Genomic DNA, 27,658 nt, shown 5'->3' on the forward strand with positions numbered 1-27,658 from the left:
GGACAATTGTTCTGCCATGGTTTTCCATTATTTCCCTCCCATGCTGTCTGCCCCGCTTGATGGACTCTGGAGTGCTTTTCAGTTCAGCTGCTCAGAGCAGGGCAAAGCATAAACTGAGCAGCCCACTTAAAAAAAAAAAGAAAGAAAGAAAAGAAAAACTCTCTCCTGTGTTGTGGACACGGAGGTGTTTGGAAGCCTAATACTTATTCCCCCTTCCCCTGCCCTCAAGCAGTGGCTTGGAGAGAACGCCAGGCTGACACCTAGGGGTACGGCTCTGGAGAGGGAAGGGGTAGAGAGTTGGACAGGCATACAGTCTCCAAATCAATTCTTGTAAAAGTTTAAGTCGAATCTTTAGGGCTGTATTTTTGCCTGGAGCTGTTTACCATCCTTAAGCCTACAGCAAATTGTACAAAGCAGGAAAACTGCTTTCTTGGAATTCACCATCCTAACAGAGTAGGATCTTCAGTACTGACTCCCCTACTTGCTTTTTTGGGGGAGGAACAGGGCGAGAAGTGGGGTGGGGAATGTGGGAAGGGAAGACTCTTAAGGCCATAGTTCTCAAATTTTGCTGCCTATTACCATCATCTGGGGAGCTCTTCAAAATCCCAATACCCAGGCTGTACTTCAGCGCAATTAAATCAGAATCCCTGAGGGTAGGGCCTGGCCTCAGTAGTTTTTAATATTCCCCAGGTGACTCCAATGTGCAACCAGGTTTGAGAACCAGGGGCTTAAAGCAGTGCTTCTAATATGCACGGAAGCACCCAGGACTTTGTTAAAATGCAGAGTCTAGTCCAGCAGGTCTGAGCAGGGTCCGAGGTTCTGCAGTGCCACTGCTACAGCGGCTGGTCCAGGGGCCACTCTTCAAGTAGCAAGATCTTCAGACGTTTCTTTAACATAAGAGAGGAATGGAGGCACTGACAAATCACAGCAAAGCAAACAGCTTTTCAGAACACACAGCTTCCTGCTTAAAAATCTTCCTGAAAATGTTCCTCTTTGCTGTTAAGATACATTGCAAATGCCCTACTATGGCTACAAAGAATCACCTGGGGAACTTTCCCCAAAACACTGATGCCAGGATTCCATACTCCATCTCATCCAGACCAATTAAATCAAAGTTTCTGGAGGTGGGGATTGGACTTGGACAGATTTTTAAGTTCCTCAGATGACTGATGTGCAGCTAGATTTGAGGACCCCTTGTACTAAGTCATCTGGCCACTGCTGTTTCCATAGGAATGCACCCCCCCCCCCAAATCCACAGCGTTGTGGTGCATCGGCCATCGTTGATTGTATGAGGGGGCAGGCAGTGGGCTTGAACTACACTCTTGGACTCCTTCCCTGGGAATTTGGGTGGGAGATGCAGATTCCAGCGTGGTCTGGCTGCCCTTGTTAACCCAGCAGAAATGGAGTAGAGAAGTTTTGGCTACCATATCCCCCCAGATAGACCAGGAACAGAGATAGCTGGTTTCCTGCAGGAAACAGGAGAAGAAGCAAAATGGTACTGAGGACCCACGGGTCCCCAGGTCTCCCATCTTGAGGCTGTCTATGGCCAGAATGAGTGAGACCCTCGGTGACCACCTCCTTTGTCTCTAGAAGAGGGCCAGCTTCTGGGTTGGGGGGTCTTTATGTAATTGTCCCCCGCAACTCAGAAGGTCTGATGTGACCAACAAACCTTGAATAGTCAAATAGGAAAAATCTGTAAAACTCATACTAAACACAGCACTTCCGTATCATCAGCAACTGACCTCTTCCCCTTCTATCCCCCACCATTAAAATTCCTGAAAAATAAGAAGACACTTCACAAGTTTAAAAATAAGGACTGCTAGGTTCTCAAATTTGTTCTCTTTGTAGAGGAATCATCAGCCTTGAATTTCTGCAGCTGTGGCTTCTAAATCTAGCCCTCTGTGGATGGTGGGGGTATAATTGCTTGTCTTGCCTGTTTTCTCATCTACAGCATGGAACTAAGAGCACCAATCTGATCAGATTGCCTTGAGGAGTAACTCATAAAAGGGTATGGATCGCGTTACAGGTGTTGTAGAAATGCATCTTATAAATGAGTCACCTTTTCCCAGAGCATCACTGTGGAACAGTGGAAAAGAGGCCTTTGGAGAAGGTTTCTTGAAATCTCAGCCCATCCATCTATGAGCTGTGTGGTCTTAGGCAAGTTTCTTACCCACTCTGAGCCTCAGATTCTTCATTCCAAATATGGGCTAACAATGCCTATTTGCAGAACTTCTGTGGGGAATGAATGAGACAATGTGTGAAGACAGTAGGTGCTCAAAGACATGTTTCCCTTCCCTCCATGACCTCACTCTTGACCTAAAGTGGATTCGTTAGGTTATGTTCTTACAGTGTTACTGTAACGAAGACTACCTAACCCTAACCCTTCTCTCCCCAAATGGCAATGGTTAAAATCAGATAAAGATTTCTTTCTCTCTCCTGTAACACGCTGAGCGTAAGGCATCAGGCTGATGGGTTCTGTGGTGTTGGGTACCCATCCTTTCATCTTGTCCTGCCATCTTCAACAGGCAGCTTCCATCTTGTGGCTTAAGATGGCAATTTCCCGCTGGCAGGAAGGAGAGACAGGGCGATGGGGAGTGAGCCTCTCCCCTTTGAAGGCAGGGCCTGGAAGTTCTACTCACATTCCACTGGGCTGAACATGAGCTAGAAGGCAAACTCTGGGCCCCCATTTTGGGGTTGAAATCCCAGTTCTACCACTTACCATCTGTGGTCTTGGCCAAGTCAGTTAATGTCTTTGCACCTCTGTTTCCTAACCCTTCCTGGGGTTATTGTGAAAATTAAATGGGTTGGTACATCTAAAGCACTTAGAATAGTTACCTGAAACATATGAGACTGTAAGTTGTTATTGTTATTATTATTATTTGTTTAGCTACATGGCCACACCTAACTTTGAGGGAGGCTGGGAAATGTCCTTAACTAGGTGACTGTGTGCCCTGCTAAAACTCTAGAGTTCTATTATTAAAGGAAGGAGGGGACAGGGGACATCTGAAGACAGCTAGAGTCTCTGTCATGTAAGAGTTGCTAAAATCAGTCCTGTAAAAAGACTGCTGATGAGAAGTGGTTGTAATCTCCAATTTGGGCCTAAAAAACCTATGTCAACTGCTGCTTGTGTGATGGGGTGGACATGATCCATTCCTAGAGATGGAGACAATCATCAAAACAATAATAACGTGAGAATTCCCTGGCGGTCCAGTGGTTAGGATTTGGCACTTTCACTGCCCTGGTCTGGGTTCAGTCCCTGGTCAGGGAACTGAGATCCTGCAAGCTGTGCGGCGTGGCCAAAATAATAATAATAATTAAAAATAAGAATAACGTATGAGGCTCTGTGCCGAGCGCTGTCTCAGTTGTCTGTGACAACCTGTTTAGAGGTCCCACAATACTGTGGTTTTATGAAAAGTACTTCTTTTTACTCTATTCCCGCCTCAGATCTTGTTGCATGCTTATCACCTTCCACGCACGAGGCTAGGAGTCCGTGGTGAGTTCCATTCTCGATGGCAGTGAGTTTAGAATACATTCCGAAGCTCTCACAGGATGCCCCCCTCTGAAAAGCACAGATCCCACAAAACTAGGAGACCTAACTGGCTTTTCTGGTTACAGATTTACCAGGTCGAGGGAGGGGAGAAACCCAAGTGCAGTTTGTCATCCATCCGTTAATAAGCCTGATGCTAATATGACTTGGGCTTGTGCAAATGTGGACGTGCTACCCAGGCTTGGAGCCTCTTCCCCACCATCCAAGGCAAGTACATGCTGCGCGCGAATAAACAGTAACTTACTTGTGAACAAAGTGGATTTGACCGTGGGAATTCCAAGACAAATACACAAGGGGGTGATTCTTGGCATTATAAACAGGCAACCCCATAATACATTTTACCTTTTATTTGCCAGCAACTCTTCAAGAATGCATTTAAATGTATCTCTTTGTACAAATGGGGTGTTTCATTGGTGCTTCTCGGACTCTGGCTAAAGATCCTAGCTGCCTTTATATTTCTCAGCTCCATCCTCTCTCTTCAGTCAAATAGTTAATCATCTATAAATAAACCTTCCAGTTAATTCTTTCTAAAGCAAATGTAGTTGGTAAGCAAACACCCACTCCCTAAATTGCTTGCTTAACGCGTCTCTCGAGAGTCTTCCGGAGAGACACTTGTGGGTATAATTACTCTGCTTTTTATCTCTGCCGTCCAATTTTTGGGTGTGCTTCTGATTTCATTTGGGAAGGCTCCTGGCGCTTCTTTGGGTGTGGTCAGCTACGTGGGGACAGGTCTTTGCTCATCTAGTACCTGGGTCAGAGGAATTTGCTCGTGGCCACCTAATTAACGCTATTCATTAGCATTAATTAGCTTTTATTCATTAAAAGGTGTTGGCAACAGGACCCTCAAATTCACCTCTGTTTCAGATTGTTATAAGAGCCGAGAATTTTTTTCAGTCCTACAAAGCGAAGTCTGTAGATTAGGCCCATTGAGCCTCCACAAAGCGATATTCACAAGCACAGGGTATTTTTAGCAGCGGCTGCTTCCGATTTCCCACCCCTTTTGGAACTTCTAGGGCGGCTCCTCCAAACGCACTGGGTCTCCTTTCTGAATCCAGCGCCCAGCCGCGTGGGCCTCATTCTGACACGTTCCAGGGTTTCCATTTGCTTGTGATTGATGCTGTTTTATTGTTTGAATAAGATAAATGGGCCCCTGCAAGGTGCTGCAGGAAAACTTTCCCTTCCTTCCACAAACCTCAGTCATTTTCCACTCTAGGACCTGGTGTGAGGGGTCAACTAAGCTGCCCCTCGGGAGGGAGTGAACGGTACCCCCCCCCACCCGCCACCTCCCAGTCCTCTTCTTGAGCTTTGGTTTGGTGGAAATGTTATGTGTATCGTCAATTTAATTTTCTACTTGCTTGTAAAGTACTTGCAGAAAAAGTAAAAAGCTTGAGGATCACGAGAGCCTCAAGTACCTGACCTTGACTTTATTCACTCCTCTAGGAAGATGATTACATACCTCCCCCCCCCCCACCACACACATACATGCGCGCACCCCTGCAGCTCTCAGTGACTCGAACAGGAGCGGGTATGGTATGATCACGAGCTTCATAAATGCTCATTGATGGAATTTCTCCCCATCTCCCCCTTTGCCAAGCGCCGTGTAATGAACGTTTATGGACCAAACGGAGAGGGAGCAGGCCCATTGTTTTTTACCCTGGACAGCCAGGAGGGCTGAAAACCCATCTCGCCATATATCTCAGCGAACACACCGATCCCAGTGCTTCCTGATGGGGGAATTGTGTCCTTCCTCTGGAATTTCCTCCTCTATCCTGATTCTTTGCTTAGTTAACTTCGAATGGCCCTTGGAAACAGTTAAATGTCTGCTTCTGGAAGAAACAGTCCCTGGTCCCCAGCCTGACCATGCTGCCTTCCCACTGTGCAGGCTGACCTCGGGCCCACCCCTGGCCCCACCCACCACTCATTTACTGCTGTCTCCCCGCTTCTGATGACATATTCCGTAAAGGAAGGGACAGTCGTACAGAGCTGTGTAGTCCAATAGTGCACAGCACGTTGTAGATATTGGATCAATGTTTCTTGAGCCAATGGCCGCAGCTAAGAACTCTGGGGAGCCCATCTTTTCCATTGAGATCAAGACCCTTAAGATTTTTATTTTTTATTTTTATTTTTCATTTTATTTTATTTTGGCTCTGCCCAGCTTGTGGGATCTTAGTTCCCTGACCAGGGATCGAACCCGGGCCCTCGGCAGTGAAAGCGCCGAGTCCTAACCACTGGACCGCCAGGGAAGTCCCAAGAAGATTTTTAAAAAATCGAATAGAATTCAACTTAAGGCAGTGCTTGACCCAAAATAAGACAATAATAAATTAATTACTACTTAGTTATTATTATTACACCTTCTAAACACCTAGTTCTAAATCAGCTGACTCTTAACCCCTCTAAATTTTCCCGCTCTTAACCTTCCTCGGCTCCAGAAAACCCTGGTCAACCCTAAGCATCCCTCCACTGATTTCACATTTCACTCACCTCTCTCCTCAGTAGTTCCTCCAGCCCCTCCACCCTCAGAGTCACCCTCCCAGACTTCTAGAGGGCCTCCCAGGGGGAGGGAGAGGGGGAGGGGCTGGGAAGGGAGAAGAGAGCCTTCTCCCTTTGCCTGAATCAGGTGATGCCAACTGATGGTTTCTCAGATTCGTTGTTCAGCCCACAAAGGTGACACATACAGTCTTTTAAAATAATGGACGTTAATTGGCAATATTTAAAAACTGGTATTTTAGTGGTTAGGACTCCAAGCTTTCACTGCCAAGGGCCTAGGTTCGATCTCTGGTCGGGGAACTAAGCCCACAAGCCGCGCTGTGTGGCTGAAAATAAATAAATAAATAAACTGGGATTTCTAGCAATACTAGGCCCAAAGTTTTGCAAGGTAGCAATCAGGTGGGGTAGAAACCCAGGTGGCCCTTTTAGAGCATTCGTGCTCTTATTCACCACAGACCCCACCATTCTCTATTACATGCCCCTCAACTGAGTTTGAATGTTGGGCTGATTTCACTGCATTTCCAGGTTCCCAAATGTGGATTTATGGTAAGAGGAAAGTGAAATATTTCTGGTCCCTGTTTCTAAAACTAAAACACAAAAATAAAGTGTGACCTGGGCGATCATATGTTCCAAGAAAAATGGGAGTGAATGGACTCCTTTGTGTGAGGTAAGAACCTTCTACAAAGTTAATATTTTAAGCCCAAGTGTATCTGGTTAAAAGACCACAATTCAAGAAGCTGTTCTGAAACAAAACCGGCTGATACATTTACTTGTTTGACCTTATCTGCTAACCCCAGAGGACTTAAGGCCTCTGGTCAAATTGAGAGAGCATCTTGGAACACAAACAAACAGACCTACAGCTTCATTGGTGAATGGATTTGGGCCCCATGTCTGCCTGTTTTCAAGTTGAGGACAGACCAGACTGACTGGTAGCTTTCAGGACTGAGTGAAAGAACATTCTCACTTCTAAGCCAAACTCCTGCTTTCCCTACAAGACACATTAATAACGAGAGGAGGGGAGACAGGAAGTTCTGGGATGGATAAACTACAAAATCAAATGTGCTTGGAGAATCTGAACTACAGTTGGAACTAGAGAACTCTGTTTGTGATCAACCATAAATAATTATTTTTATTTTCTTAACTTTTGGAAATAATTTCAGACTAACCAAAAAGTTGCAAAAAAAAAAAAAAAAGATTTTCTGTAAACTTTCACCCAGATTCCACAAATATTAACATTTTACATGACAAGAGTATCAAGATTGAAATCATGGGATTAACACTGATACAATGCTGTTATCTAATCTACAAAATTTATTCAGATTTCCCCCACTGTCTCACTGAGGTTTTTTTTTTTTTTTTAATTGTATATTTTTGAATTCACATGTATTTTATTCTATTTTTTTATTTTTTGGCCAAGTGGCATGTGGGATCTTAGTTCCCCAACCAGGAATCGAACCCGAACCCTCTGCATTGGAAGCACGGAGTCTTAACCACTGGACGCCAGAGAAGTCCCCTGAGGTTCTTTTTCCGACTCATCTAGCATTTCACCTTGCACTTGGCTCTCAAGTGTGGAACAATTCCTCAGTGTTTCTTTGTCTTTTATGACCTTGATACTTAACAAAATGTCCTTTGATTTTGGTCTGTCCTTTCCTCATGACTGAAGTCAGGTTATTCTTTTTTTTTTTTTAATTTTTATTTATTTATATTTATTTTTGGCTGTGTTGGGTCTTCGTTTCTGTGCGAGGGATTTCTCTAGTTGCAGCAAGCGGGGGCCACTCTTCATCGCGGTGCACGGGCCTCTCACTGCCGCGGCCTCTCTTGTTGTGGAGCACAAGCTCCAGACACGCAGGCTCAGCAGTTGTGGCTCACGGGCCTAGTTGCTCCGCGGCATGTGGGATCCTCCCAGACCAGGGCTCGAACCCGTGTCCCCTGAATTGGCAGGCAGATTCTCAACCGCTGCGCCACCGGGGAAGCCCAGGTTATTCATTTTGATAAGAAGACCACAGAAGTGATGTTGCCTTCTCCTCGATGCATCAGATCAGGAGGTACACGCTATCTGATGATACTGACTTTGACATCTGGTGGTGTCTCACAGGTCTCCCCACTGCAGAGTTACATATGAATTCATAAGTATTCAAAGGGAAAACTGTATCTTCTGGGGAGATACTTTGAGATGATGTAAATATCCTTTTTTCTCATCATACTTCCACTCACTAATTCTAACATCCATTGATGATTCTTGCCTGAAAAAATCATAATTAATTTTAAAGTAGAATAATAATGAAGAAAAACGGGTGTTAGGTGAATCTATAAAAAATTCTTTATAAATGAGAATGTCCCTTGGTCCTCTTTCAGATAGTAGGTAAAAGTCACAAGGTGTCCACTTTTTCACTGAATTATTGATGAGCCTTGGGTCCCTATGGAAAGGCCTGGGCTCCACGGACTCTTGGCAATGCTACATCTCATAGCTTGCTTCTTGGGTAATATGGCCTAGTGGAAACCATATTTCAGACTCTGTATAAACCCTCAACAACCCACATGAGAACCTTCTTCCATGCAAACAGATCTCCTTAGATTTCTCTGTATCTGTTTGTACCTGGCCTACTCATGCTGGCACTTGTGGTGTTGCTTCGCCTGTTCCTATAGGCTGGGTGATGTCTTTCTTACCTGTCCACCTTCTCCTCCATTTTAATGAATTAGATACCTCCTACAAGTCTAAGCTCAAAGCTCTGTTCTGCACGAAGTCTTTTATAAGAGGGCAGGGCCTACCTTTTCTTCCTCTGATACTTTTCTGCATTTAAGAATAAAGTTTGGGGGACTTCCCTGGTGGCGCAGTGGTTGAGAATCCACCTGCCAATGCAGGGGACATGGGTTCGAGCCCTGGTCCGGGAAGATCCCACATGCGACGGAGCAACTGTGCCAGTGCGCCTAGAGCCTGTGCTCAGCAACAGGAGAAGCCACTGCAATGAGAAGCCTGCGCACTGCAACGAAGAGTGGCCCCGGTCACAACTAGAGAGGGCCCGCACGCAGCAACAAAGACCCAATGCAGCCAAAAATAAAGAAAGAAAGAAAGAAAGAAAACACAGGTGTGAATTTTCATGACTTTGGATTTGGCAATGGAGTCTTAGATATAAAATCCAAAGCATGAGCAACAAAAGAAAATAAGCTAGACTTATCAACATTAAAAAAAAAAAAAGAATAAAGTTTGGGTTTCAGCATTCATTCAATACCTCCTCTGGTGGGGAGGGAGATAAAGAAGGGTAATTCATAGTCCCTCAAGAAGTGGTAAAGAGAGGTGTGTAAAATGAATGAATTCTAAAGCAAAGAAGATAATAAGCTTTATGGAAATCTAACGGAAATCACAGAAAAGGTAGCTTTTGAAATGGGCCCAAAGGATGCAGATTTGAGCTGTGGGTGAAGGTAGGAGGCTTTCTAGGCTGAGAAAAGCTGGTTATGGACATAAAGTGGTCACACCTACAGAGACATGTGAAAATGTATTTGGGATTGGAATGGGAAGCATTCTAGAGCAGTTTGGGAAAAGGGCTGGAAGCGTGAGGTGTGCCACCTCCTAGTGGCTTTTATAGTGTGCACAGTGTGACATTAACCCAGATCTGAGCCTGGGGTTTCAGGACAATAATTCTTGCAGGCAGATGAAGGGTGGATTGTATAAACATGTCATTGGAGGAATGGACATCCCATCAGGAGGCTTCCAGGCAGAAGATGAGCACCTGAATTTAGGCAGCAGTTGGAAAGGAGCAGCCCGTTTGTCAACAACCAGTGTATAATTGCTTCTTTGTAATTCTGAAATCTAAGAAGCTGAAAACCGAAAGTTTCAAGTTTGCAGAAAATGTATTTGGTAGAAACATATGACTTAACCTGGTGTGAAGTTATTGTCTTTTTTTATCCCACTTCATGGATTAAAAGATGAAAGGCCGTGGATTAAAAGCAAAGGCCACAGTCCTTTGCTGCTTCTCTCATCCAGACATGGTGTCTATTTCCCCTCTGTTTGAATCAGGCTGCCCTTATCACTGGCTTTGACCAATAGAATGTGGCAGAAATGATGCTCTGTAGATTTCAAGGCTGGATCTTAAGAGATCTGCAGCTTCTGCTTATTTTTTCCCCTCTTGGAAGCCAACTACTGTGTAGAAGTCCAACTACTCTGAACCTACCATGCTATGAGGAAGCCTAATAAGCTTCATGGAGAGAGAGAGAGGCCGAGTAGAGGAGCACTGAAGTGCCAGAAAGGGAGTGAACAGAATGTGAGTGAAGGCTTTTCAGCCTTTCCACACCTGCCCTGCCACCGGCTGAAAACAGCTGCATTAATGACTCCAACCAACACCGTGTGGAGCAGAAGACTCTGCCAGCCAAGCCCCGCCCAAATTCCTGACCCACAGATTCATGAGTAAGATGGTGGTTATTTTAAACCACTGATGTTTGGGAGCATTTATCGCACTGCAGTAAATAAGCCAAACACACACTTAATTCATTCACGTATTTTCATTGCCGAAAACTAGTGTATTTGATTAAAGTACCACTCCGGACCTCACTGAGGGTGTTATGTGGTGTATGGTATATGTACATTTTTACCTTTCTAAATTAAAGATCTGAGTTTTGAAATCCATTTGGCCTCAGGGGTTTTCTGAGAAGGGCTTGTCCTTTGTAATACAGAAATAGAGCTGTTTCGACTTCCTTCCTGCCTTCGCTAAATGTCCTGCACGATGCCACAGACAGCTTCTCCAGCCATTCCATGTGTGTATCTCTTATTTCCACAGCTGCAAAATTGGTTTCTCTAAACCAGTAGCTCTCAAACTTCAGTATGTATCAGAGTCTCCTGGAAGGCTGGTTCAAAAACAGCTTCCTGGCCCCTGCCCTCAGAGTTTCTGATTCAGTGGGTCTAGGATGGGGCTTGAGAACTTGCATTTCTGAGAGTTCCTGGTTGATACTGATGCTGCTGGTCGGGGTACCAGACGTTGGCAACCGCTGCTCTAGGGGAAAGGGCTATATTTCTTATTCTCTTTACCCACTAGCCCAAGATGCTTAGCAAACGCTCATGGATGGAATTTGTCTAAATCGTCGTCTTTGTAATGCTTTTTTTTTTTTAATTTATTTATTTATTTATTTATTTATTTTTGGCTGTGTTGGATCTTCGTTTCTGTGCGAGGGCTTTCTCTAGTTGCGGCGAGTGGGGGCCACTCTTCATCGCGGTGTGCGGGCCTCTCACTATCGCGGCCTCTCTTGTTGCGGAGCACAGGCTCCAGGCGCGCAGGCTCAGTAGTTGTGGCTCACGGGCCCAGTTGCTCCGCGGCATGTGGGATCTTCCCAGACCAGGGCTCAAACCCGTGTCCCCTGCATTGGCAGGCGGATCCTCAACCACTGCGCCACCAGGGAAGCCCTGTAATGCTTTTGAAGCCTTAACTTTTACTCCCTGAGGTCCTCCTGAGTAGGCCCTAGACTAAAAGAAACGAATTCCTTGTTTTGTTTTATTAGATTGTATGCAATAGTTTTTGCTTTCTCAGCTCAGCTGATAGGACACTGTGGAAAAAAATGTCCCTTCTGATCTTTTTTAAACGTGTCTTGGGACACATAAGAGGGAATGGCTTTGCGGTGACCCCAGAGCAACCCTTTATTTGTGAACAAGGATTATTTCCTTTCCTTTTGGGGGTTTCTGAATAAAATAGAACATTTCTTGCCATCCTTTCACAATACAAGAGAGCGCCACGAAGATGCTTTTGTTGGCAAGATGGCCATCTACGCATTTTACAGATGGCACCACTGAGGCACAGAGAGGTGGAGGCCCTTGCTCCTGGTCACACAGCTGAGAAATGCAAGTGCCGGTGTTGGAGCTCGGGCCACCCTGACCCTCTAACAAGCTGCCTCACTGTGTGGGCCTCCCTCATCCTGTCCCGCACCCCAGGAAAGTACAGCCCTTTAGTCAGAAACTTCAGTTTGCACAACACACACCGTTCAAGCTTTCCTCCAACATTTCCTACCGAGGGTGATGGGACACGGATTCATCATGACCAGGGATCCCAAATATCTCCCCGCTCTCATCTCCGGGCCAGGCGCCGGCCCCGAGGCTCCACGGATCCCGGCGATCGAGCCACTGCGAGCGCCAGGAAGCATCTCGCCTTCCAAACCCGGCGAAAAAGTTGGTTCCTCAAGTCGTTCCTGGCAGGAGGAGCAAGAAATCACTCCGGGCTTCGGCAGCGGAAGCGGCGGCAGGGGGAGAAGCCCTGGTTGGACAGTCCCGGCGGCCTCGCATCGATCTCGGGTCTAAGGTCCGGCCGGATCGTAATTCCAGCCGCTCTTTCGCCCCTGGAGTCACCGCCCCTCCATTCCGGGAGTCGCAGGGCCCGGAGGCCTGGCTCTCCCCGGGGTCCACGGACCCAGGGCTGGCCGCCGCCAGGTGGAAGGAGACAGGTTAACGGCGGCCCGCCCTCGGGAGGCGGGGCCTGGCAGAGCGGCCGCGACCCCCGCCCTCCCTCCCCCGACTCCCCAAGCCCTCCCTCCCTCCCCCCACTCCCCAAGCCCTCCCTCCCTCCCCCAACTCGCCGTGCATCCCGCCGCCCCGCGCGCGCCAGCGCGCCCTCCCGGCTGCGAGCCCCGCAACAGGTGAAGCGGCCTCCGCGGGGCGGTCTCTCTCCGCCAGCCGCGCGCCCGCCTCTCTCCACGCCCCCTCCCCTCCGCCCGGCCTCCGCCGCCTCCCTTGGCTGTTGGCGGCCTCCCCTCGCCCGGTCTCCTGCTGCGGGGCCCCCGCGCAGGCCGAGAGCCCGCGCGCCTAGGAGCAGGGGCGGCCGCGCACTCGCCGGACACGCACTGCGGCCGGACGGATCCCGGCGGGTGACCCCCGCGCGCCCTGGTCCCCGTGCCGCCGCGCTCCCCTCCCCCCACGCCGGTGTCCCCGGGCTCAGGGCCGCGCGGCCAGCCCCGACGCGCCGGGGGTCCCCGAGGCGGGGCCGGCCCGGCCGGGGCGCGACGATGGAGGAGCCGCAGCGCGCCCGCTCGCACACCGTCACCACCACCGCCAGCTCCTTCGCGGAGAACTTCTCCACCACCAGCAGCAGCTTCGCCTACGACCGCGAGTTCCTCCGCACCCTGCCCGGACTCCTCATCGTGGCGGAGATCGTGAGTGCCTCCGGGCGGGCGGGGCCGGGGGCAGGGGCGCAGGTGGGCCCCGCGCCGTGCTCCTCGCCTGGGAGCTTGTTCGCATGCTCGGGAGGGCTTCGAAGGAATCCTTTTTGCTCAGCCTCTTCTTCATCCCCAGGTGCCAAACTCAGAGACCCCCTTTCTGAACGAGGTCCCATCACCTTGGGCTCTTTTGGGGGAGAGGGTCGTGACCCTTGGGAGGTCCGTTGGAGAGAAACTCGACTTGCTGGGCCCTCTCTGTGGTCGTGGTGTGTTCTGGGAGCAGGATGCTTGGTGGGCATTGAGTTTGTGTTAATGAGCGTCAGGGACACCTGGTGCCTCTCTTACCTGCCCTCTACCTGGGTGGCCTTTTCCCTAAAAGCAAAACTTTACGAAGATCAGAGGAGAGGAGCAGACTTTTTCTGTTTCTTAATTTATCTACCTGGTAGTAAAATCGAGGTGAATCAGGAGACGTTTACTGAATAAAATCTGAGGGTTTCCTGTCTGGTGCTCTTTGAAGACCAAAGGGTCTCCTGTTTGGTGCTGTGCACATCCTGGTTTAAGACTCAGAACGTTCTGCGGAAGGAGGCCGGGCATGTGCCTTCTCCTCTCCATAGGAAGACATGGAGGCTGAGAGGTCAAGTGATCGCCCCTTAGGGTCCCTTCGTGGCTGAGAAAGGACGCCGGCCGTGTTAACAGCTAGTGGTGGCCACTATTTATTGTCTTCATCCTGTGCTAGGGTCTCGTCAAGCGCTTTAGATGCTTTCGTGCTCTCATGTACCACACAACAACCCTATCCTGTGAAGGTAGCTTTAATTATTATCTCATTTTGCATGTGAAGAGACTGAGGCTTAGAGATAGGAAGTCGGTCGCACCTGGGGGTGGTGGAGGTGGGATTCAAACCCAGGCCTGCCTGACTCCAGGGTCCTGCTCTTCACTGCCAAGGGGCATCCTTTCTAGCTGTCTAAGCAGCGCCCCTTTTGCTGTATCTCGTATACTTTCACTTAAACATTTGTGAGATTGAAATCTAGACTATATGGGGCCATGACGGTGCCAAAGTGACTGAGGACCCCAGTGGTTCCTCTGAGAAACCTTCAGCAAAACCTGTGCACATCAAGTAGCTTGCTTGCTCCTCCAGGGTCTCAGAGCCCAACCCAGACCAACTGAATCAATCCCAGGTGGATCCAGTGCACGAGGAGTTTGAAGTGTTGGCTTAGCCCATGCCCCAGCTGGTTCCCCCAGCTGGTTCCCCCAGCTGGCATTGAGGCCTTCAGGAGATCCAATAAAAAGCTGGGGTATTGGAATCACTGTGCAGGGCCTGGCTTATAGGAATTCAACAAATATTTGCTGTGTGAATGAAGGAGTTCGCAGGCTCCTCTGCTCCAGCAGAACGAGCAGAAGCTAAAATGACAGAGATGGGGCTTCTACCCTGGGGTGGATGTGGACCAGGCTTAAAGTAAAACACCTCTTGTTTTCTGATTTATGGTCAATAAACTCCATGTTACATACTTTCTCCGAAAGTTGGAAAGTGAAAGAAAAAATGTAAATGGTCCACAATCCCGTTACTAGAAGTAACCACTGTTGATATGTTGGCATGTATACTTTTCGATTTCAATACGTTTTTTGAAAAAAATGGAAAAATATGTAAGAAAAATTGTCCTTATTACTACTAGAGTTGGGTTTTTATTTTTGACACGTCTATACATGCACAAGTTTTAAAGAGTCATAGTTCTACGGGTGGAAATGTAAGTTTTCCCCACCATCGCTATAGCAGAGGTACCCACGTTCACATCTCTTAGAGCTCTAAATAATGTGTTTATAACGCTGGTTCTTGATTCCAACCGCGCTCTCCGCCCCCCTGCCAATTGTAGATGTTATTCAGTGGCTTCCCACTCTGAAAGATGAGGCTTTAGCTCTCTTGGACCACTTCTTCCCCACCCCCATTATACATACACCTTTCCTGTCTTTGGGTTACATCACTAACCAGTGCTCCCTTAGGATACTGGGAACACTTCACAGAGGAGACACTGAGTGGTCTATGAGTGCTTTTCCTTTTCTGCCCAATTTCTTGTTTTCCCTGGAGTCTGTAATTCTGTTTCCGTTTTTTAGTTCTCTAGATATTTAGACACTAACTTTACCTTAGTTGTTTGAATCCCCTCTCAGGAAACTGAGAGGCAGCTGGTACTCAGTTAGGGTCATCCTTCTGACCAATCCTCTCTGGGAGCTACTGACCTCCTCCCACCCAGCCTGCTCACCTGGGCACAGCTGATGGCCTGGGATCTCCTGCGTGTCACCCTGGAGATTCTCTTCCTCTCTCTCCTGGGTTGGAACCCCTCCTTCCCATGACCTGTGTCCTTCTCTGTCTTGACTCACTGCCGCTGGGGGAACACACAGCCTCTGGTAGTCTCCTGAGAAAGGATGCATGTGTAAATCGAGATTTGCATCTTTCAAAATGTCTTGATTCCACCGTTACACATAATTAATAGGTTGACTAGGTAAAGAATGGTAGATTGGAAATCGTTTTCCCTCAGAATTTTGAAAGTATTCCTCTATTATCTTTTAGCTCTTATAATTCTTTAAAAAAAATTCCAATTCTTGATTCCCCCCCCCCCTTTTCTGGAAGCTTGTAGAATCTTCTTTCTCCCCAGAGATCTGTAACATCATAATGATGTGCCTTCATATGAGTCCGTTATCTTCCATAATACTAAGGACCTGGTGTGTTCTCTCAATCAGGAAATCTCATGGACGTTTAAGGAGATTTTTAAAAATTTGATTTTTTATCTTTCCATTTTCTTAGTTTTTTTTCTGAAATTCCTTTTATACTTTTTTTCCCCTACGCATGTATTATAATTTTTCTCATGGATTTGTTAACTGCTGTGTTTACTTACCATGAACATTTTTCAGGGTCTTGGATCTCTTGCATTATTACAGTTTTCTGTCATATAGAAGTACTATATTTGATTTCCTCAGCTTTCTGTTTTAAAACTAACATGTTCTAGGTTTTACTAGTATAGCCAGTGGTGTAGCAATCTTCCTGTTTTTCCCTCTCTTTCCACACTTTTCCAGTGACTTTCTTTTCTTTTTTTTAATTAATTAATTTTATTTATTTATTTTTGGCTGCATTGGGTCTTCGTTGCTGCGCACAGGCTTTCTCTAGCTGTGGCGAGCGGTTGCCACTCTTCATTGCGGTGCGTGGGCTTCTCATTGCGGTGGCTTCTCTTGTTGTGGAGCACGGGCTCTAGGCGTGCGGGCTTCAGTGGTTGTGGCACAGGGGCTCAGTAGTTGTGGTGCATGGGCTTAGCTGCTCCACGGCATGTGGGATCTTCCCAGACCAGGGCTCAAACCCGTGTCCCCTGCATTGGCAGGCAGATTCTTAACCACTGCGCCACCAAGGAAACCCTCCAGTTGACTTTCTTGAGGGAAAGTTCCTTGAAGTATATATTGGTGTGTCAAAGGGTACACAAATGTACATATTCTGTTTTGATACATATCCTGAAGTTATCTTTCCCCAAAGTTGTATTAATTTAAACTGTCATCAGTAATGTGAGCCTATTAAACTAAATATTTTTTTACGTTAGAAGGACTTTTAAAATTAAAAATGCCAAGGATCACCCTAAATGGTATACTATGTTTTATTGATCCAAGATCGTTTTTTGTTCATGTTTTAATATCTGGGTCAGGATGCAGCTTACAATGGATGGTTTCTTGAACTTAGTGAAAATGGTACCACTACTTCTTTATCCCAGGATGGGGGCGGGGCGGTTTCAAACTATTACACTTCCAGCCCTGAGATTAAGTTAGACCTGCCCCCAGAAGAATGCTACTTTCTGCCTTGAAAATACAAAATACTGAGACAAAGAATTACTAAGAACCTGACTCCCACCTTGAGCCTGGGGGAAGTAATAGAGAACAAAACACAATGTTTCCCCAAATCTGTTGTCAAAATCCCTTGCCCTGGCTTTCTCACAGGGGTGAGTGGTAATAGCTCAACCTGCTAAAATACTCTAGGCTGTGCCAATGTAACACCGTGTAGAAACCAAATTGTAATGGTTTCCTTCCTTTTAAAGTTTTATAACAAACTGGAAGCAATCTAGTACTTGACCTGTGACTCGTAGGATGCTGTGATCTCATAACAGTTATGAGTATATGAAGAATAAAAGTGATTTGTCAGAAGGTGAGTTAATCTCACTCTTCCTGTTATTGGTGACTTCAAAATGAGTTATGTCATCCGTGTAATAATGTCAGATCGCCTTTCCTTTACTTACTGTCATGAGCAAACTTAGGGGAAGGACAAAATAGGGTTTCCCTGAGAGCTGGAATCTAAATTATTCTATTCTGTTGAGTTCTTTTTAAAGAACAGTGAACGTATTTTTTTCTACTTCACAAAAACAATACCTAGTCTTGGTAGAAAAATTATAAAAATGCAAGTAAGAAAAAAAAACCCTTTAATTCTCACCCCCACGGTGGTTACTATCAGGCATGGTACCAACCTATGTCTGGGAGTGGGGAGGCTTTTCAAAAATTTTTGGTTATTGTAATGCCTGAGGTTTCTATTGGTGTTTAGTGCCCTGGGGGCCAGGGAGGCTAATGTCCTAAAGTGCCTGGGACAGTACCCAACCATGAAGAATTGCTTTGCCAGCTGCCAACAGCACCACCGTTGAGGAACTCTGGGTGAACCACTGTTTACTCCTTGGAGTAAACCATTCCAGAGTTTCTTAAGTGGTTGTATGTTACTTATCTGTAGTTTTTTAAAAATGTAGTCACTTGTAAACTACTCCTTGTTTACTGCTGTGACCATCTGTGCTGGACATCTTCCATTTGTCACTTGGATGCACTCTCCACCCGGCTCTCCACCCTGCAGGCTGACTTGCACGGATCGTGTCCAGGGTCCCCTCTGATGTCCCACTGGATTCCGATGTCCTCCCGGCACCCGCAGGAAGCTGTAAGGTGGGAGGGGAGCAGGTTCCTGGGGTTCCTCCCTGCTGGGGCTCAGCAGCCTGGCTGTGTCCCTCCGTGCTGGGCGGGCTGTCTGGCAGCCCTCTGCGCTCGGCTGTTCTCCCTGGCTCTGCTGACTGGTCACTCCCAGCCGCTTCCTCTTGCCAGGCACTGCGCTATGGCTTGTGGTCTTCCTGCAGCCTGCTTTCTAAATAAGACCTTTATTAAACTCTGCTCAGATTACCCAATCTAAATGTGCCAGTTTCTGGGGAGACCTGATAAGTTACCTTTCCCATTCAGTGATTAATTTCTTCTGGCATTCTTTTTTTTTTTTTTTTTTTTTTAAATTTATTTATTTTTGGCTGATTGGGTCTTCGTTGCTGCGCCGTGGGCTTTCTTCTAGTTGCGGCGAGTAGGGGCTGCTCTTCGTTGCGGTGCGCGGGCTTCTCTTGTGGAGCATGGGTTGTAGGCGCACGGGCTTCAGTAGTTGTGGCATGCGGGCTCAGTAGTTGTGGCTCACGGGCTTAGTTGCGCCGCGGCATGTGGGATCTTCCTGGACCAGGGCTCCAACCCGTGTCCCCTGTATTGGCAGGCGGATTCTTAACCACCGCGCCACCAGGGAAGCTCTCTCCTGGCATTCTTAAAGGCCACCTAGTATTCCATAAATATCCAGGTTCCTGCTGCTCAGTTTAGGTTTCTTTCTTTTCTGTAACAATGTTGTAACAAACATTCTTTAAGCTACATCTTTCTGGATGGTCTTTAATGTTTTCTACAGATGAGTACTTAGAATTGAGTAACAGGGTATATGAATCTTCTTTAAAGTCAAATTTATAGAGGTATACAGTAAAATTTACCCTTTTTAGTGTAGAGTTCTATGAGTTTGGGCATAGCCGTGTTTAAAAAGCAGCTTTATTGAGATATCATTCACAAAAAGTTGATCTCATAAAAGTGTACAATTTAGGGATTTTTAGGATATTCACATTTGTACAGCTTTCACTACTGACTTTAGAACATTTTTGTCACTGCAAAAAGAAACCTCTACCTGTTACCAGTCACTCCTTGGTCTCCCCTGGCCTCAGCCCTTGGTAACCACTAATCTACTTTCTACCTCTATGGAGTTGTCTATCCTGGTCACTTCTTTATAAATGGAATCCTATAATATGTGGCCCTTTCTGTCTGGCTTCTTTTACGTAGCATAATGTTTTCAAGGCTCATCCAGGCTGTAGTATGTTTCAGTACTTCATTCCTTTAGTTGCCAAATAATATTTCATTGTATTATATATATATAACATTTTGTTTATCCATTCGTCAGTTGATGGACATTTGGGTTGTTTCCAAATTTTGACTATTATGAATATGCTACTGTGAACCTTCATGTACAAGTTTTTCTGTGGACATAGTTTTCAGTTCTCTTGGGCATTTACCTGGGAAGGGATGGCTGGATCATATGGTAACTCTTTGTTTAATATTTCGAGGCACTGCTAGACTGCTTCCAAAGTGGCTGCACTAATTTACAATCCCAACAGCAATATGAGCGTTCCAATTTCTCCACATCCTCACCAAGATTTATTTTCTTTTTGATTCTAATCATCCTACAAGGTGTGAAGTGGTATCTCACAGTGGTTTTGGTTTGTATTTCCAAATACAAGCCCTTCCTTGAATTTTAGTGTCATGTTGCCAATTTCTGCAAAAAGGGCAGCTGGGATTTTTTTTTTTTTTAAACAAAATATTCAGGGGAGCCCTGCACATGTGAAAAAAAGCAAACTTAAAAAAAAAATTGTATTGGAGTAGAGTTGATTTACAATGTTGTGTTAATTTCAGGTGTACAACAAAGTGAATCAGTTATACATATCTCCACTCTTTTTTAGGTTCTTTTCCCATGTAGGTCATTAGAGAGTATTGAGTAGAGTTGGCTGTGCTATACAGTAGGTCCTTATTAGTTACCTATTTTATATATAGTAGTGTGTATATGTCAGTCCCAAACTCCCAGTTTATACCCTGCCCCAACCATAAGTTTGTTTTCTACATCTGTGACTCTATTTCTGTTTTGTAAATAAGTTCATTTGTACCATTTTTTTAGATTCCACATATAAGTGATATCATATATTTGTCTTTGTCTGACTTCACACAGAAAGCTAATGGTTTTTATTTGTGTTCCTGTGATTATTAAAATTGAACATTTTAAATATGCTTATTAGCCTTTTTTTTTCTTTTAGTAACTACCTGTTGTTGTTTTTTTCCTTCACCCATTTAAAAAATGGGGCTCTTTTTCTTTTTTTTTTTTTTGGCCAGCTGCCTGGCTTGTGGGATCTTAGTTTTCTGACCAGGGATTGAACCTGGCCCCTTGGCAGTGAAAGCGTGGAGTCCTAACTACTGGACCACCAGGGAAATCCCGGGGCTCTTTCTTTCTTTAAAAAATGTTTTAGAGATATAAAAGGGAGCAAAGACGTTAATGAAAATTACCTCCCAGGAGGGAAATAAGAATGGTTTGGGGGATGTGTTTGAATAGGGAGGTTTGCTTTTTAACTCCTTATCTTTTGTATGGTTTAAATTTGTTATAATGAGAATATATTTAAACATTAATGTAATTACAGAAGCTTAAAGCAGTGTGTTCATTGTACAAATAAATTTAAAATCATGTATATATGGAGTGAAAACTGAATGTCTCTGGTCTCCGCTAACCTACCTCCTTAACTCCACATTTCTTTCTTTTTCTTTTTTTGGCCGCGCCCTGCGACGTGCGGGATCTTAGTTCCCTGACCAGGCATAGAATCTGGGCTCCCTGCAGTGGAAGCACGGAGTCCTAACCACTGGACCGCCAGGGAAGTCCCTACCATTCACATTTTTCTGTACACTTGTTCTGTACACTTGCAAATACACACGTAGTATAAAACAAATACACACGAATGAGTGTATTACATATTCTGCAATTTATTTTTCATTTAATAATATCTTGATAGTTTTCCATATCGCTTTTTGTTGATATATGTTTCCTTTGTATTATGGGTATTAATTTTCTTTTGTCATTTGTTATTAGTATCATTCATGACATTTTTCATCAAAATAAGTTTCTAATTTGCATGAAATCTAGAGTGTTACCTTTATTTAGCCTTGCGGGGTTTAGTTTGCTTAAACATGGCTTCCTTATCCCCAAGATTATACAAATATTAGAAGAAAATATAGTTTCTTTAAATGCTAAAAATATTTACCAGTGGGAGTTCTCTGGTGCTCCAGTGGTTAGGATTCAGCGCTTTCACTGCCATGGCCTGGGTTCAATCCCTGGTCGGGGAACTGAGATCCTGCACGCTGCACAGGGTGTATTTATTTATTGATAAATACAAATTATACAATAAATACATAAATTAAAAAAATATTTTTTAAAAAAATTTGCCATCTAAAGCTGTAAGTTCTTTGTGTGTGGATAAGAATGTAATCTCACTTTTTTCCCCCAAATGCATAGCTAGTTGTCTCACCATTAATCATATTATATTCCCACATATGTGTAACTATTTCTTGACCCTGTTCTATTTCTGAGTCATTTCCAAATTGACTATAGCTTTATCATGCATTTTAATATTCAGTAGGGTAGATCATACAAATTTTTCTCTTTCTTGCTGTGCTTGTGTACTTACACTAACACTTAGAGGTGATTTTTAAAATCAATGTTCCTTACATTCCACTACAACTTTGATTGAGATTGCATTAAATTTATAAATTAATTTGAAGAGCTGTCCTTATGATATTGAATCTTATCACCTAGGAATATTGTATCTCTGCATTTATTTAAGGTCATTTGATGCTCTTGAAGTCGTAAGTTTTTTCCAGATGAGTTTTATGTACTTCTTAGTATATTTGATAAATAGGATTTATAAAAAATGAATTGGATTTGGCAATTTCTGACTATTTGTGGTTTGTAAGAAAGCTGTTGATTATCTTGTTTTACTCTTGTGTGTAGCCATTTTATTTGAGTAATTAGTTCTAATAGTTTTATTATTTTATAAGTAAATTATAGTAACATCTGTGAAACAATGATGGTTTTCTTTTCCTTTTTATATTTATACTTTTTTTTTCATTATTACATAGGTTAGGACTGCCAGTGTAATGTTGAATGATTGGGATGAGATGGGTATCCTTGGCGGACTCATAACTTTAATTGCGGCGTTTCTAATGCTTTAATGATAATACAGGTTTTACTGTAGGTTCTGGTAGATATTCTTTATTGAATTAAGGAAGGTAGGTTTAACTGTGTAACTGTTTTAATCAGGAATGGTTTTTGAATTGGGGAGATAGGATTTGGCTGGGGGGGTACCTTTTTATTAGGTGATCATACAGGTTTTTGTTTCTTTCTATTTGCTAATGGAGTGAATTGTATTAGGAAATCTAATGTTGAATCATTCTTGTACTCCTAGGATAATCTCTATTTAGTTGTAAGGTATTCTTTTAATAAACTAGTGGATTTTAAGACTTTTTTTTAACTCTTGGATTTGATTTGTTAGTATCATATCTGAGGGTTTTGTGTCTATGTTCATGTATAAGACCAGCCTTGTAGATCACTTTGCTGTGTTCTATTTTGTCTGATTTTAATACTGCCACCCACCCCAGCTTTTTTTGGCTAGCATTTATCTGATATGTTCTTGTCCCTTTTTAATTGAAGTTAGATTCACATAACATACCTCAGAGATATTGTGGTTCCAGACCACCACAATAAAGCAAATATCAAAATAAAGCTACTCACATGAATTCTTGGGTTTCCAAGTGTATATAAAAGTTATGTTCACACTATACTGTAAGCTGTTATGTGTATAATAGCATTACATCTCAAAAAACAAATGTACATACCTTAACTAAAAATACTTTGTTGCTAAAAAATGTTAACCATCACCTGAGCCTTCGGTGAGTCCTAATCTTTTTGCTGGTGGAGGGTCTTGCCTGGATGTTGATGCTGCTGGCCAATCAGGGCGGTGGCTGCTGAAGTTTGGGGAGGCTGCGGCAGTTTCTTAAAACAAGACAGCAGTGAAGTTTGCCACATCAGTTGACTCTTCCTTTCATGAATGATTTCTCTATAGCATGCAGTGCTGTTTGATAGCATTTGACCCACAGTAGAACATCTTTCAAAATTGGAGTCAATCCTCACAAACCCCGCCACTGCTTTATCAACTAAGTTTATGTAATATTCTAAACCCTCTGTTGTCATTTCAGCAATCGATTAAGTTCACCATCTTACATGGACCAGGTTCATGGCGCCCCAAAACAATTACAGTAGTATCATCAGAGATCACTGCTCACAGATCACCATAACAAATGTAATAATAATGAAAAAGATTGGGACTTCCCTGGTGGTGCAGTGGTTAAGAATCTGCCTGCCAATGCAGGGGACATGGGTTTGAGCCCTGGTCTGGGAAGATCCCACATGCCACGGAGCAACTAAGCCCACATGCCACAACTACTGAGCCCACGTGCTACAACTACTGAAGCCTGTGTACCTAGAGCCCATGCTCTGCAACAAGAGAAGCCACCACAATGAGAAGTCTGCGCACTGCAACGAAGAGTATCCCCCGCTCTCCACAACTAGAAAAAAGCCCTCACGCAGCAACAAAGACCCAACGCAGCCGAAAAAATAAAAGTAATTAATTAATTAAAAAAACAAACAAAAAACCCTACTTAACATAATGAAAAAGTTTGAAATATTGCGAGAATTAACAAATGTGACAGAGACACAAAGTGAGCAAATGCTATTAGAAAAATGGTGCCGATAAGACTTGTTTGATGCAGGGTTGCCCCAAGCCTTCAACTTGTAAAAAACACAGTATCTTTGAAGTGCATTAAATCAAAGTGCAATGAAATGAGGTATGTCTATAAAATTAACTATTTTAAAATGAACAATTGAATGGCATTTAGTACATTCACAATGTTGTGTGATCACTTCTATCTAGTTCTGGAACATTTTTATCTCCTCAAAGGAAACCCTACCTTTAATTTTCTTCCTTTTTGTCATCTGGTTATATCTTCTGTATTGATCATATAACTAGATTTTAGTTCTATACCGAGTCTGAGAGTTTGTCTTTCAATATGGAAATTTTTAACACATTCATATTTATTGTGATAACTTATTTAGAATTCTTGGTTTTCCTTATTTTTTCCTTTAGTGATTGAAAGTTATAAATTCCATTTCTATTTTGTTTGGAGTTACTTTTAAAAATCTACCCAAAATATTTATACATATTTTTCTAACTACCCACAGAATTAAGATGTGTAACCACATTCCATTCAAGAGATAACACTTACCTATTCCTCACCATGCACTTTGTGTTAGACAATTTTTTGTTTTTTAATAACCTTTATTGAGATATAATTCATATACCATACAGTTTACCCACTTAAAGTGTACAACTCAGTGGCTTTTGGAATATTCACAGAGTTGTGCAGCCATCACCATAATCAATTTTAGAATATTTTCATCATCCCAGAAAGAAACCCCATACCCATTAGCAGTCATTCTCCATTTCCCCACAACTCTCCCTATGCTATCACTAATTCTACATTCTGTCTCTATAAAATTTGCCTATTTTGGACATCTCATATAAATGGAATCCCACAGTATGTGATCTTTTGTGACTGTCTTCTTTCGCTTAGCCTAATATTTTCAAGGTTCATCCATGTTGAAGCATGAATCAGTACTTCATTTCTTTTTATTGCCAAATATTATTTCATTGTGTGGCTACATTTTATCTATCCATTCATGAGTTCATGGACATTTGGGTTGTTTTCACCTTTTAGCTATTGGTAATGCTGCTAAAAACATTTATGTACAAGTTTTTATGTTGACATATATTTTCATTTCTCTTGGATGTATTCCTAGGAGTGGAATTGCTGGATTATGTGATAACTTTATATTTAACTGTATGAGGAACTGCCAGACTGGTTTCCAAAGTGAATGCACCATTTTACAATCCCTGGGCTACTTTTAAAAAAAATGATTTCTTAGGAATAATTACTTGCCTGTTGCCTGAAGCTTTCCACCCATATTACCAAACAACTATTTTGACGACTACAGGTTTAATTTTTTTCATGCTGTTTTTTGTGTTATTTGCTTTCTTGGTTTATTTTTCACTTTTGAAGTACCTCCTTGAGTAATTCTTTTAGCAAGGGTTTGAAGGTGTTGAATTTTTTGAATCCTTGCACATCTAATAACATCTTTCTTTTACCTTTATACTTCAATAATTTGGTTGGTATAAAATTGTAGGTCTTAAAATTTCTTTTCATTAATTCTTTGAAGATGTTGCTTCATTGTCTTCTAGCATCTGGTGGCATTAATAAGAGACCTGATGGTCTGGTAGTCCCTGGACAGGCCTGTAAGGTTCAGTCCCCCCCACCCACCTTGGTCTCGTGATTGCCATTCCCACAGATTTAGTTGCAGTACAACCTTGCATGAATGATGCCTTGCACATTAAATTACCTATGAGAATGTAGAAAGCTGGTGCTGATGGTGTAGCAAGAAATTGTAGGTGGAATGTTGTTACTATATCAGGGTGAAATGGCTCATGAAAGGCAGTTTTGCAACCATATGAGGTAATTATACTGGAGCATCAGGTTGATGTGGTTGGGAGTAAAAGATTGTTAAGCCTCCACCTGGAGTTTCCTGAGTCCTGGTGGGATCTGTGCCTGGGCAGGCTGAACGCCCTCATTCCAGCCTGGGAGAAATGAGGAAGACCTTGAAACCCCTCTCTCAGGACAGCTCTAACCAGATGTTCCCTGCTGAGAACATGTCCTTTGCATCAGTTGCAGTAAGTGAGCTTTATAGTATTTAAGTCAAAGGCTTGTTTTACTAGGCTTCAAACCCACTCTTCTGGGGGAATCAGGTTCTCACTTCCTTTTTTTTTTTTTTAATCTCCTTTTAAGTAACCAAATTAAAAAAAAAAAATCTCCCTGAAAGCTTTTGGAATTTTCTCCCCTTCTTTAGAGATCATATGCTTTACCACTATGAATCCAGGAGGGCATTTTAAAATTCATCTTTCCCAGTACTCGTTGGGCCCTTTATAACTAATATTCAAATCTGTCTTCAGTGCAGGGAAATTCCTTGTATTTCCTGCATCTGTTTTTTTTCTGTTTTCTCTTTCAAAATATAATCTTCATTCAAAAGAAGTTCCAGAAGAGATTAAACTGTCTTCAATATCTCCTAACTTTTCTTTTATACTTTCCATTTCTTTGTTCTTTTGCAGAGTTCCAGGACAATAACACTTCCAGCCCAAATTCAGGTGGTTTTCAGTTGAGTATGTTCTGCTCTTCAGCCCAACTGCTGAATTTTTATTTTGGCTTTGATAGTTTTAATTCCCAACATTTTGTCATTCTTTTACTTCGTAGTCTGATTGTTTTTTTATTGAATCACTTTAAGACTCTTGGGTATACAGTTGACCCTTGAACAACACAGGTTTGAATTGCCTGGTTCCATTTACAGGTGGGTTATTTTCAATAGCAAATACTGCAGTATCACATGATCCGAGGTTGTCTGACTATAAGTTATACTCGGATTTTCAACCGCAGAGGGTCAGAGGTGCTCCTAACCCCTGTGTTGTTCAGAGGTCGATCGTACTTAAGCTTTTCTTAGTTTACAAAGAGACCACTTCTGCTTGTTGAGTTTGTTGCTTCTATACGGCTGTTTTCCTCAATCATTTGGTGATTCATGATTGTCGATTTGTAATTGTAGATGAAATGGTTGGAGACTGTTTGCTCAGCTTAAGTGAGAATCCCTGTGCCCACAGCAGCGAATGCAGGTTTTCACCACATGACCTGCATCTAATGTCTTTTTCTCAGAGGAAAGGAATTATTAATGGGGTAGAAGGGGCGTTGGGGGCAGTGTGGCTGCTCGGGCTTTGTTATGAGGTATGCAAATAGCTTGTTGAAGAATCTGGAAGTCTTGAAGCTTTATCTTGGAGACTGTTTCCAGAAGTAACTGCTAGAGGGGATGTGGAGAGAATGATTAACTCGACAGCTCTCTAAGTCTTTAAATTTAGTCCTTATCAGATTACCCTTGGCTCATTCCTTTTCTCACTTCTGCTGTTACTTTTTTTTTTTTTTAAACTTACTGACACAGGATATTTAATATTTTATTTATATATTTATTTTTTATATTTATTTTTCGCTGTGTTGAGTCTTTGTTTCTGTGTGAGGGCTTTAGTTGCGGCAAGCGGGGGCCACTCTTCATCGTGGTGCGCGGGCCTCTTCACTGTCGTGGCCTCACTTGTTGTGGAGCACAGGCTCCAGACGCGCAGGCTCAGTAGTTGTGGCTCACGGGCCTAGTTGCTCTGTGGCACGTGGGATCTTCCCAGACCAGGGCTCGAACCCGTGTCCCCTGCATTAGCAGGCAGATTCTCAACCACTGTGCCACCAGGGAAGCCCCTGCTGTTACCTTTAATCTTTGAATTTTTCTGAGCGTCTGCTTAGAAATTCCCCTTTTTGATGGTCCTCTGTTTTCCTCTCCAGGGCTGAAGACTGGAAACCCCATTACTTATCCTTAGTTTGTTCCCACATGTCTCCCAGGAATCAATCCCTCATGGCTATAGGTTG

General features: G+C 43.7%; 2 protein-coding genes across 2 annotated transcripts in view; both read left to right on the plus strand.

Annotated features, from left to right (window-relative positions):
• GPD1L (glycerol-3-phosphate dehydrogenase 1 like) overlaps positions 1-9,719 on the plus strand; it is a 113,243-nt gene extending 103,524 nt beyond the window's left edge. Inside the window, exons 8-9 of the mRNA XM_059939070.1 lie at positions 3,616-3,758; positions 9,685-9,719. Of these exons, the coding sequence (XP_059795053.1) occupies positions 3,616-3,758; positions 9,685-9,704 (163 nt within the window). The 3' untranslated portion in view covers positions 9,705-9,719. The remainder of the gene's footprint in view (positions 1-3,615; positions 3,759-9,684) is intronic.
• A 2,641-nt stretch (positions 9,720-12,360) lies between these two features.
• Positions 12,361-27,658, plus strand: part of CMTM8 (CKLF like MARVEL transmembrane domain containing 8) — an 86,881-nt gene continuing 71,583 nt past the window's right edge. The window contains exon 1 of the mRNA XM_059939073.1: positions 12,361-13,159. Coding sequence (XP_059795056.1) covers positions 13,013-13,159 — 147 coding nt within the window. The 5' untranslated portion in view covers positions 12,361-13,012. The remainder of the gene's footprint in view (positions 13,160-27,658) is intronic.

This window comes from Balaenoptera ricei, chromosome 11, assembly GCF_028023285.1.
Source record: "Balaenoptera ricei isolate mBalRic1 chromosome 11, mBalRic1.hap2, whole genome shotgun sequence".
Classification (NCBI taxonomy): domain Eukaryota; kingdom Metazoa; phylum Chordata; class Mammalia; order Artiodactyla; family Balaenopteridae; genus Balaenoptera; species Balaenoptera ricei.